Source organism: Mytilinidion resinicola (genome assembly GCF_010093595.1).
Source record: "Mytilinidion resinicola strain CBS 304.34 unplaced genomic scaffold BDZ99scaffold_23, whole genome shotgun sequence".
In the NCBI taxonomy this organism is placed as follows: Eukaryota; Fungi; Ascomycota; class Dothideomycetes; order Mytilinidiales; family Mytilinidiaceae; genus Mytilinidion; species Mytilinidion resinicola.
In genome coordinates this window covers 202,074-213,794 of record NW_022985459.1, presented here as the reverse complement: position 1 = coordinate 213,794, position 11,721 = coordinate 202,074, and the positions used below count along the sequence as shown (strand labels likewise).

The window sequence follows — 11,721 nt, the reverse complement described above, 5'->3', positions numbered from 1 at the left end:
CAACCCAGCAATCTCGACCGGCCACTAAGTCCAACATCAACTGCCACGTCCAGATCATCTTCATAATGTGCAGCGGAATCGTCGACGGTACTACTACAGCGCTTCATCTTCAGCAACACCATGCAGTCGGTGCGCGACGTCGAGACCATGGAGTCACTGGAACTGATCCTTAACGACTAGCACACTGGGTACTACGCCTAGACCATCTTCACGCAGCTCAGATAACGCCCAGTCCTACGTCTCGAGCGCCGCTTTGCTTCATGCTGATGGGGCATGTTGTGATGTCAGAAGCTACCGCTGGATTTAGCGCTGCTGGTGGAGAAGGCGTTGCCGTGACGGCTTGGAGAGCTCCTGTGCGATTGTTCTCGCACACGCGCCGACTCGGTCTCTGCCCAGAGAGTACCGTCTCCGGTCCCTGCTCATGAAGCGCCGTCTCCGGTCTCTACCCATGGGGTCACCGCATCGACGTCGGGCGTAGAACGGATGGCGCCCGGCCTCTGCCACTCTTCCTGTCGCTCGACCGCCCTAGGTTCAACGACCTTCCGATGCAACCGTAGACGCCTGATTAAGTTTCCTAGAAACCGGCGATAGATACCCCCACTAGCTCTCCATAGCCGCCAAAACCTTCAACGTATGTAGTATCAGTGCCGCCGCACCGCCACTCCAAACCCCTCGGCCGAGTTCTTCGACACCACAAACCCAGAAGGCGAGCAACAACGTCGCGATACGGACACCGTCGAGCAGACGAGGTATATTGAGAGTTCACTGGCGGATGACTGCGGCTCTCGTTCGTGGCGTGGGCGTGGGCGTGGGCAGACCGCGGGCTCTAGTCTTTCGAGAGATGAAGTGGAGCGGTCAATCGGCCGACATTCACTCTCTTTAGCTCTTCACTTCGAGTCCAAGAGTGAAGTGTTGATCTGGGCGTGAAGTGTTGTTCTAGGGGGTTCTTTCGCTTCTGGCGGAGTTCCTCTCGATGTCTTTCGACCCTGGACCAGCATGTCCTTTCGGGCATGGACAGCGTCATGCCGCAAGGTGCTCAACAGCAGACAAGCGCCTCGCGCGCCGAACTCGTACAACACCAGGCCAGAAGGTGCTTAACTGGAGACCGGGCTTTTGCGTCAACCGAGAGCGCGCAGCGCGATGCCGCAAGGTGCTCAACAGTAGACAGAAGTGCCGCGCCCGCCGGACATGTACATCGTCATGCCACAAGGTGCTCAACTGCAGGCAGCACTTCAGTAGCTGTTAGAAGACGGAGACGATATGAACAGCGGTTCGACCGGCTCAAAGGGTGGACCCAAGCTACCCGCGTCACATTGGGCCAAACCGGACTCATTCTGCCAAGGCATCTTCAAACGCGCTCTTGCGTCAAGCTGCGGAACAGAACGCTCGTGCTCAGCACCGGGCCTCGACTACAGGCTCTCCGCCTTCGTGCAGCCACAAGAAGACTGCAGGTTACATCCAAGGCCTCTCCCTAACCGAACTTAACTATGCTATCAAGGAGATGGAAGATCAGATGGAGGAACTATCATACAATCGACGCTACAGCGAGAATGTCGCTGGTCTCGGCGCGGGCTACTGCGTCAACCAAGAATGTGCAACGTCACGCCACAAAGTACTCAACAGCAGACAGGCCTATGGTGTCGGTTAAGAATACGCAACGCCATGCCACAAGGTGCTCAACAGCAGACCCGAGCGCCAGACACCGTCGGAGCCAACGGGCTGGTGCACTCCAGGTGGTTTTGTGGGAGGAAGCTCCTTCGCTGCCGGACTCCAGATGTGCTATGCCAGTGTTTGACACCGGGAGTACTGGATTGTGTCTTGAGCGCAGATGAGGTTTGCTTGAAGACGTCATGGCAGACGGGCCTTTCGAAGCTACATGATCGACCTCACCTTGTCGCCGTTGACTGAAATATCAGAACCGTTGGCTGGAAAATAAGGACTACTACCGGGCGCCTCGAGCGGACGACGCCGGTGGAAGAGCCTGTGAACGCAGATGAGGATTTTTTCAAGACGTCACGGTGGACGAGCCCTCTACAGCGATATCGTCATCCTTACCGCGTCACCTGTCGACAATTTGACTCGAAGATCATGGTCCTTGGATCCTACGATCACACATGCATTGTGTGGGATATCTCGGGAGATGACTACATTCCTAAGTATCGACTCCGCCGCCGACTGGAACCTCAGGACCGGCTCGTGGTTGACTGAATCTTCGAGATGGTTTTGCCGTTGACTGGAAGATCAGGGCCGCTGCGAGGAGTATTAAGAGCAGGACAACGTCGGTTAGAGATTCCGGTCAAGCTGAGCATCAGCAGCCACATGATCGATATAAGAGAGCGCCGTTAACTGGATCATCAAGACCGTTGCCGACGCTCTTATACCCACCGATATCTCAGAACCAGATAAGGCCTTCGGGCAGGAGGTCGTTGATGCAATATCGACGCTGCGAGCTCTGGATGGCAAACTCTATCCCGATATCCCAACCTTTGCCTAACGCCTTCTACCTCTCATTGCCAAAGCGCTGCAATTTCGGCTGTACGTGCTCCGGTATGCAGCATCCCAATGTTTCGCCACGACCTGCAGCGTTATGGCCATCGACGGTATTACCATGCTGGTAGAGAAGGTCCTCCCATCTATCAGCAATCCTATCGACTTGCATTACCGACAAGGGGCGGTGGATTGCATCTTCCACTTGATACATGTCATGGAGGGTGGTATTCTGCCGCATGTCAGTTTCTGAATCATTCAGGTGTTTGGTCGTATGAAACTCTGACAACGATATACGCCTCCTTGCGACCACGAGCTTGCCACTTTGGTTACGCTTGTTCCTCTTGAAGCTGGTATACCCGATCCGACGTAGGACCTGGGGGAGGGCATTTGTCGGGAAATGACGTTTCGCTGTGCTGCCTTCCGCCCGGAGCATGTCGGCTGGATGGCATCGTCGGACAGAGAAGGCCGTTTTGCAGGCTCGAGATGAACGTCCTTCGCGCAGCCACGTGATCGATCTCATTGCGTCGCCGGTAATTGGAACAGCAAGACCACTGCGGAGGGCGTCAGGCGGAAAACACCGGTTCAAGATGCGCATGAAGCCGGACTTCAGCAGCCGCATGATCGATCTCAAAGCCAACTCGTTGACTGAACCCTCATGCCCGCTGCGGGGCGGCCTGTTGTGAGGAAGGTGGAGCGCCTTGTGCGCGCCTCGTGGCCTGGTCAAGCCACCTTTGACTCTCATCGTTGCTTGGTGGCGTTTTCAGAGCGAAGAAGGCATTTTTCGGGACTCAGAGGGAGCCCGCCTTTCAGCAATCACATGATCAATCTTAGCAAAGGTGCTTGAATGGAACATCAACACCACTGCCGGATAGCTCAAGCGCAGGGAACCGATGAAACAAGGTAGAAATCGGCATTATGAGTGGCGAAGAGGGGGTGTGGGCAGCGAGGACGTGGATAAGAGACTCTTCACCTCCAATAATACGGCAGACGACGATGATGTGGGCGATGGGCTCACGGGCTTGGAGGGTGAGGCTGGCCAGCAGGCAGTGCCTACTCTCATGGAGTGGATGGGGGAGGGCTAGGAAGTCGATTTTTATTGAATACGTGTATTTCGTGATAAACCTCTTTCACTCCTCCAGTGAGCGATGTACGCAGTATCAGGGATTTTTTCGTGTCTCTGGAGATGCTGTAGTCGGCGATGAGCGTGAGCCCGCTCAGCCTTGGAAGGTTTGCAGTCCCTCTAATGTGTGGCGGCGCCCCCTAGTACCAGCCACAAAATGTCACATGACATATTAGGCATTCTCTTTTTGTCTACGTGAGTTTCTAGTTCCACTAGACGTGATATACAAGAGTCGATGCGCATGGGACGATTGTACTGCTTGTGGCGTGGCCGGCCAACGGGCGTTGTGAGCAAACGGGCGCTGTCTAAGGGTATATATTTACAGCAAAATAAGACCCTCCGCCTTCGGGCATTTGGTCAACTTGAAACAACACAGAGAAGATTAGCATGGCCCCTGCACTAAGGATGACACGCTTTATCAAAGTGAGCTTTCAAATTTTTTTGTGATTTGTTTTGGCTGGATAAGGTTCGAGCCCCGCTTGGGGCAGTCTTTACTTTTTGCTTCACCTTTTGCTATCAATCAACAAACGCTATCTAGCTGCGAGCGCAGTACTAGTTCTATTGATGAGGGCACATTCTGTTCATCGCCCTGTGTCCTTAATGTTTTGTTCGGAACATCAAGTCGTGTCGCAGACCTATCTCTCGCCGCCAACTCCATCCCCGCTTCTTCCGAACTGCATCTCCATCCTTCGCACCCACCACCACCAGCCTACTCAGCACCTTCGATGCAGCCTTTCACAGCTGCACGCCGCGCCCTTCACTACTAGACAAGACGTCTTTCACTTCCAGACAACCTGTCTTTCACTGCTGGACGACGTCTCTTTCACTCGTCGAGCCGCCTCTTCACCCAGTCAAGCTCACACGCCAGCGTCCGCTGTTTCTCCTGGCTCATCTCGCCGAGCAGGAAGACTAACAGCGCCAGTGTCCAGGCTGAGGACGCGCGGATATGCGCATGATGGTTGAGTTACCTGGGAGAGGAAAGGGTCTCATTGCGCAAAAGGCCAGTCTCGCCGAGCAGGAGTCCACGCTGAAGACGCACGAGTATGCGTTATGGCTAAGTCACATGCTAGAGGAAAGAGCCTCATTGCGCAAAAAGGTACCATCCCTCTTCCTCAGACGTATGGAGTAACTTTGCGTATCTGAGGCTAATCATATTCTCTGGGACAGTCGATAGATACCTCCACTGGCCCTCCATCACCCCCAAAACCTTCGATGCAGGCCAGTACCGCCGCACCGCCACTCCAAACCCTACTCCAAACCCCTTGGCCGAGTTCTTCGACACCACAAACCTTTGAAGAGAGCAATTGTGTCGCGCGACGGAGGAGGCGGCAGTCAGCGATATGTGCAAGTGGTTCGCTGAAGGTCGAGGACTCATTGCCATGAACAAGTGGAGCAGGCAACATCGGAGTTGAGGGGCTTTGGACTCGACGTTGGCTTGTGGGAGGATCTCATACTCTTCAATGCTCTAGAAAGCGAGGTAATGATCAATTGAATCGAAGTAAATCTTATACTAAGCAAACATTGCGGATAGATACTGCCAAGGAAATCGGCTCTTTCTTTCCGGAGGCATTGCGTTCTCGGACTCTCTCGAAAACTCGATAGCTCAGAGAGACTACACCGACCGGGTGTCTCTTTCAAGTCACTCGCTGACTCCGATGGGGTTTCTGTAAAGCGGATGGCACGCGAAAAGAACGATCGATTTATGCAAGTTGAAGCCGGCCCCACGCGCAGACTTTTTTGCGGCCATTCGACGAAACTCCACCCTTCAATTTTCTTGGCCGTCGGTCTCCCAACCTCTGCCAGCACACCTGCCAGCCAAATCCCGCCGCCTGTTTTCGGAGATTCTTATGAGATAGTCACTTTGGATGTACTGTGGAGGGAACCGCGATATTCGCCGTAGCAAGCTGTTAAATGTGTAAGTACACTAATCTTCCTTTGGCGTGCACATCACTGACAGTCCCTAGTGGCCTTGCCTGGCATACTAACGATGCCACCCTCCACACCAAGGTCGAAGAGTTCGGCACCGCTGGAGAGGCAGTACGTCATCTGATCCCTACCCATGACGTGCATCGCGACATTGTGCTTACCTGACTGCAGACTGTTATAAAGGACCGCGACACTAGCCGTACCCGTGGATTCCGCTTTCTCCGCTTCTCCCAGGGGTATGAGGCCGGCCAAGCGATCGAGAACATGAACAAGGTCGAGTATGTTTGATCCTTTCTTCCTCCACGTTTTTACCCCCGACTCATTTGGGCCGTATCGTTAAAAGGGTTGCACTGCACCTGAGTTCGTTATACTCCCATGTAGCATGCTAACACGTTCCAGGTTCGATAGATAAAGCATCATCGTCGACAAAGCTTTCGAGCGATCCGGCGACGGAAGAGGCGGAAGATGGTGCTGAGGGAGAGCATAGCAATATTTCCCCACGCAAGGAGTGCTTGCGCTGTTCACGTTGCGCGGACCAAGGGCCATCACTATAGGCCTCGATCCATCCTGTGCGTGCTTCTCCGCCCTGCCTCGCACTTTGCGACATCCAACTGTTAAGACAAGCTCTGTACGAGATAGAACCCCGAGATTATATAGTTAAAGTCAGCACGATTGAAATGAAATTCGGAAGTGAGAAAAAGCGTTACATTTGATCATACCACATCACGTACATCCGCTATGTCGGTCCCAAGCTTCCTCTGTCAGCGATCCCCAGGGAACGATCTGGAAGGTAGGGAAGACCTTTCGAGCGAGAATAGGTCCTGGGACCAAATGTGAGCTTCTGGTCTTTCGGGTTGATGGTAGATATTGGAGGGAAACTGGACTGTGGTAAGAGAGATGTCTCGAAGGGCGAAACATAATGCGAGCAGCATGGAGATTGTCAAACTTCCGTTCGGTCTACTATCTTTCTATGCAGCTATGCACTAAGTACTGCTTGGTGGTGGTCTGCGTAGTGCAGAAGTATCACGTGAGTGGGTCATGTGATCCGGCACTGGACAAACAGTTGTTCCAGAGCCCCTCGCCAATGCCCATACGCAACACCAAATGGCCTCCAATACCACCCATAAGCCCTCATTTGAGGGGTCCCGTTGTATCCAGCACTGTCTGGTCGCTGGCCTCGCCATTTGTCTATCGACTTGTCCTGCCCAACGTCTCTCGCGCCATCAGCATGGCTCCCTATAAGACTCAGCAAGCCTCGTCCAGCGTCACTACATCAGCTCCTCCACGTTCCGCCCTGTCAATGCTGACCGTATGAGGCAAGAAAGGATAAGCTGGACGAGCTGGGGAGCGATCTGCACATGGAAGGCTTCGTGCGGGCCCGTGGTTCTGAGTTTTGAGACGACCTCGATCGGAGAAGCTACGATTTAGACGCCCAGGTGAGCTACTCAACTCAGACCTATCTCCTAATGCCATCCACAAGGCACTTGAAAGACGTAAAAGAATTCAATTACATGGGGAATAGATGCTAACAGCATACAGTCCTCAGCCGTCCGCTCAAAGCTCTCCGCCGACGAGCGGAGCTTGCTCCCCACTCCTTTTACCGCTCTTCCCAACCAGCCTTCTCTCCCGCAAACGCCTCTAGAAGCCAAGACCTGTGTGATAGAGGTTTGCTGGTCATCGTAGCTACGACCGTTAAGCTTCGATATCGCCGCCTTCGGTTGGAAGACGTGGACATACAGCTGGCTGTGAACGAATTGAGGGGCACACCACAACCAGGCCGCTCCCAGGATGGATCCTTCTTGTCGAAATTATTTCTTTCCCGGCTTCCCGAACCTCTTCCTTGTGGAACATCCACCGCCGTCGACCATTGGCCCTGGCGCCATTGGTTCCAAGGAGGCCCCAAAGAGCCAACGAGACAAGGCTTGTAGAACACGTGGGGACTACCCGCAACAGGCAATAGGGCATTCGCAGAGGATGACGGAGAGCTCGAACCTTGTAAATATGGTATTGAGTGCAGCATTGCATTGGAGTTGTCAACCACATTCCCGTTGTGTCACCAAGTCTTGTTAGCTACAATCACGTCCAGGTGAGTCTCTCATTGCGCACCCCCTCCCGCCGATAGTCGGCCTCTCACTGACTGATTCCACCAGGGTAGCTATTAAGGCGCCGTCGCTCGCACACGATCGCAAACAATTCCTCCCCAACAAACTCAACCTCCGCGAAGCTCTCATTTAGACTCGGTGGACTACCAAACTCGCAAGTACATCATGATCAAACCTCTGGAACAGGAATTTCTCCATCTCGAAGTTGGTCTCGCAGCCGGGCTCGGAAGACGTCAAGAAGAGAGAGGCGAAGCCCAAGAAGGATCTCAAGCTGCCGAAGGAGAAGAAGCCCGTTCTGTTTTCCTATAATGACACTCAGGTCCTTCGAGGGGTGGCGGGCTGAACTTGTGTGCGATTCGCGGGATGCGGTTCCTGACGGTCGCGACGCTACCTCCCCTCCCTGTTACCCGTTGAAACCATGGTAGGCCACTATCCTACCATCGAAAGCTGATCGGGCGGAAGCCTGGCTCTGATGAAGATCAGTCCGACGACGATGACCATCCTTCCGATGAAGAATCTGACACACCAAAGCATGGCCCCTGATCCATTCCGAGCGAATCCGCACCGTCCATTGGCCCTCAGGACGAGGTCAACAGGAAAGAGTGTGCAGGGACTCTCCGAGAGCAACCAGCGCCCAAGACGGAATTGATCAAGACTCACCAGCAGACCCTTAGCCAGAGCATGGAGCCACCTTCCTCACTGGAGGAGCCCGAAAAGTTCACTCGGTTGTTCGTCTTGGAGACCTGCTGCGGTTATGAGTACGACCTGGCGTAAGCCGGAGCTCAAAGAACAGATGCAGCTGCAGTTCGAGGAACAGAATGAGCCGGAGCTCGAAGAGGACACTGGACGGGAGGTCGAGGAACACACTCAGCCAGGTGACAGCGAGCTCCTTGCTGAGACTACCGAGCGAGCTGTGACTTGCAGCGAGGCAAAGGCGAAGCGTATCTGCCAGGCGAAAGTTGCGGAGCACGGACTCAACATGGAGACCCTTGGTGTAGAATGCCAACTGTAGGTCAACTTTACCCGCCTATGCGTATCACTTTCTCTAACTCTTTCGCAGTGGTTACAAAAAGCTGACCTCCTACGACTTCGCCGATCCATGCATCAGCCTCAACGAGCTGATGACGGATCTTTTAAGGTCTACAAGACTCGCGATGGTTGCCGGCCGTCAATCCTGCGTCCGTCGCATCCGACTTTGAGCCCAAATCATGATCTTCCAGAAAGGCATCCTCGAGGCTTGTTTTCTGCTGGAGACCGTCTAGCCTCACATTTTCAAGAAAGCTGACTCCGAATACCGCGCCCATCAGACCGAGATCCAACCCTGGAGTGAGTAAGACGAAAGCGCTCTGAAGATTGATGGCAAGAAACGTCGTGCTTGCCGCCCATTATCACAGAGGCAGTGCGAAGACGAGATCAAGGACATGGGCGTTCGCAAGGAAGCAGGCGACAACATGGCCGTAGCCTCAATTGTCCCGGATATAGGAGCCAAGACTTTGTGCATTCCGTTCGAGCAGCTGGCGGCATCGCCGAGGGCGAGACCATGCCCTCCGCGAAGCTAAAAAGGTACTGCTATACCGTTGAAGCGTGAATGGGGCCTAGCGACTGGTTTCTGGATGGGTGATTTTGCACGGGCTGGAGGGTATCCTGGTTGCTAATGCGGCCATTGACCGGCCTAAAAACCCCTCTCCCTTTCCCTTTCTCTCTCTGCATACTCGGAAGTAAACGAATTCCATAGTGGTATAGCAGCATAATAACCAGAAAGAGTGACAAATATCATGTTTGTGCCATAGATGCACCTCCCAATAACAACATCTACGGCTTGTCAGAACTTGTCCTGCACACATCTAGAGTATGTTATCTAGTGAGATTGTAGCTACATGCAGTATCTTAATAACTTTAACAGAGCGCGAAAGGCTTACGAACTGCCCTCTTGCATTTGTGACTGGTCGCGATCAAGGTAGCAGCCTTACTCTAAACAGCCTACCCTCCTTCATCCTAAATACCAGAACACTTCACTACTTCTTTAGTGAGATACAGCAACGCTACAAGATACAATTTGCCTAAGTAGACAAGAGCGAGGCAACAGAAATTCCAAGTTTGTGGGATCACTACATGCCGCCGACGCCGCAAGCTTCCAAGTCTTCACCCTCCTTTATCCAGCAGCCCTCAGCCATACCTACACGATCAATTCTTCACCCTCAGCGCCACTCCCCTTCACCTATTCACATCACTCAGAGAGGCGGAGGCGTCATTTAACGGGCGGAGACGCCTGCGCTGCCATCCTAGGCTGATATACCGACTACTACCCCACGATACCACTCCTTCTCACGGGCCAGGGTAGAGGTGAAGTTATGCTTCACCTGGCGCAGTCAAATCCCTGTTAAAATGGTACGATGCCGTCTTCAGCGTGTCTGCTGTTGGGCGGTATCGGTTTTGTGTCTTCGGCGTAACGCACAGGTCGAGTGAGCTGCCGGGCCGCACTGCAGCGGCAGGAGCGCAAGCGCACCCAGATAAGGCCACCAGCAGTGATGCAACCATGCGGCTGAGGATCCCAAATGCTCCGAGAATACAGGTGAGGGCGATGGTGCGATTCCTACCATTAGATCTTGTGTCGCTGCTCAGTGGCGGCTGCCTACCGCCATCCTCTCGTCAGCACTTGCATCTTACTACACTTCCTAGGGATAATGCATTGCTCCTTAATCTTGCATTGTGGTCTCTCCAAATCCTCCGACATGCGAATTGGCCGCTGTCTTCCCGTGGTGCCTGTCGCGTCAACCCTCACCGCCTAACAGCAGACCAGCGCGGCAGTCTTCCGCTCACAATCACGGACCTTCCGTTGAACTCCTCCAGACCAGTCATTAACCGATAGTGAACGCCTACAAGATGGCACACGCCCAATGCGGATAGTTATCCGCTGCGTGTTCCTCCCCAACATTCCTCGTCGGTCAGTGACGGGTGCCTGTGATCAGCCCCGCCTCCTTCACCGGAGTTTCGTTGGGCGCACCTTCACCCGGAGCAGCTACCCGCCCGCCCAGATGACGCGATCACCTCCGATAGCAGGCTGCAGGATTGGGAGTAGCGCCGGAAAATAGTGCCCCCGCTCAGGTATATATTCTCGCCGTCGCCCACTTCCAACCGTCCTTCCTCCACAAACAACAATCATCCACTCCAGTCTTCCTCCATCAAAAGTCTTCCTCAACCATCTTCGTCATCCTCCTCCTCCAGTAACCTCATCAGGTATGTCCTCCTTCCATCTGTCCCATCACCTCTTCACTTCACCTCACTCTAACACCTTTCGCACCAGTCCACTCTCATTCAGACCCTTCCAACAACACCAAGCCCACCAAGCTCTACCAAAGCTTCCTCCGAAACACCTTTCAGTCAGTCTTCCTACCTTACGTCCTCGCTTCACCTCACCTCCTTCCTCCTTCACTCTGTCCTTGTTTTACCTCACTTGTTCATCGCTAACAACTCTCAGACGTCAAGCCCAGCCAACAACCTTCCACTCCATGACCCCGAGCCTCATCCACCTCTACGTCGACCGCTCCAACTGCACCACAACGCTCGAATCGGCCACGCTCCTCGCTCAATCGCCTAGGTACGTCCTTCCTCTCCCACTCCATCCTTCGCATCACCTTCTAACATCTTCAGCTGCAATGCCGACTCACTACGTCCGCAACAAACCTCGAGTCTTTCGTGGCATAGCCTCCCCTCCGACACCCCAATGACCACAGCCTCGGCGCCCCCGTCGCTCAAGGTGTCTCGCTGACACCCCTGTGGCATGGGGCATATGTCACGAAAGACTCGGCATGGTCGGTGTGGGCTTCTTCCCGGCGAGGGAGCCAGCCCGGCCATGCCTTCCGGCAAATGGTGCTTTTTTTCTCCGGCTTGGCCGGTCTGGTCTCCTTCCCGGCGAGGGAGCCAGGCCGGTCACGCCCTTGGGGTGATGGGGAGTTTCTTGAAATATGGCCGGCCTGGTCCACGGTAAGTTTCCTATCTTCCAACCTTTCCTTCTTCGACTTCACCTTGCTAACGCTTCCATCACAGTGGATGAACATGGTGTATATGTTCTGTGCGTGGGGG

General features: G+C 54.0%; 5 protein-coding genes across 5 annotated transcripts; 4 read left to right on the top strand and 1 right to left on the bottom strand.

Moving 5' to 3' along the window:
• Positions 1–1,022: 1,022 nt before the first annotated feature.
• BDZ99DRAFT_525792 (uncharacterized protein) lies at positions 1,023–1,648 on the top strand (the record flags this gene model as incomplete). The annotated part of the gene is made up of 2 exons (XM_033726039.1): positions 1,023–1,190; positions 1,343–1,648. 2 exons carry the CDS (start codon positions 1,023–1,025, stop codon positions 1,646–1,648), a joined length of 474 nt encoding a protein of 157 aa, XP_033571165.1.
• Positions 1,649–2,500: 852 nt separating this feature from the next.
• On the bottom strand, positions 2,501–3,232 carry BDZ99DRAFT_525791 (uncharacterized protein; the record flags this gene model as incomplete). The annotated part of the gene is made up of 1 exon (XM_033726038.1): positions 2,501–3,232. The coding sequence occupies one exon, from the start codon at positions 3,230–3,232 to the stop codon at positions 2,501–2,503; it is 732 nt and encodes a 243-aa protein (XP_033571164.1).
• A 1,324-nt stretch (positions 3,233–4,556) lies between these two features.
• On the top strand, positions 4,557–4,905 carry BDZ99DRAFT_525790 (uncharacterized protein; the record flags this gene model as incomplete). Its single annotated transcript, XM_033726037.1, has 2 exons — positions 4,557–4,728; positions 4,778–4,905. 2 exons carry the CDS (start codon positions 4,557–4,559, stop codon positions 4,903–4,905), a joined length of 300 nt encoding a protein of 99 aa, XP_033571163.1.
• A 570-nt stretch (positions 4,906–5,475) lies between these two features.
• Positions 5,476–5,948, top strand: BDZ99DRAFT_525789 (uncharacterized protein; the record flags this gene model as incomplete). The annotated part of the gene is made up of 4 exons (XM_033726036.1): positions 5,476–5,525; positions 5,575–5,647; positions 5,708–5,814; positions 5,936–5,948. 4 exons carry the CDS (start codon positions 5,476–5,478, stop codon positions 5,946–5,948), a joined length of 243 nt encoding a protein of 80 aa, XP_033571162.1.
• Positions 5,949–8,392: 2,444 nt separating this feature from the next.
• BDZ99DRAFT_525788 (uncharacterized protein) lies at positions 8,393–11,407 on the top strand (the record flags this gene model as incomplete). The annotated part of the gene is made up of 6 exons (XM_033726035.1): positions 8,393–8,646; positions 8,699–8,816; positions 8,901–8,964; positions 10,943–11,018; positions 11,117–11,236; positions 11,290–11,407. The coding sequence occupies 6 exons, from the start codon at positions 8,393–8,395 to the stop codon at positions 11,405–11,407; spliced, it is 750 nt and encodes a 249-aa protein (XP_033571161.1).
• Between the last annotated feature and the right edge of the window lie 314 nt (positions 11,408–11,721).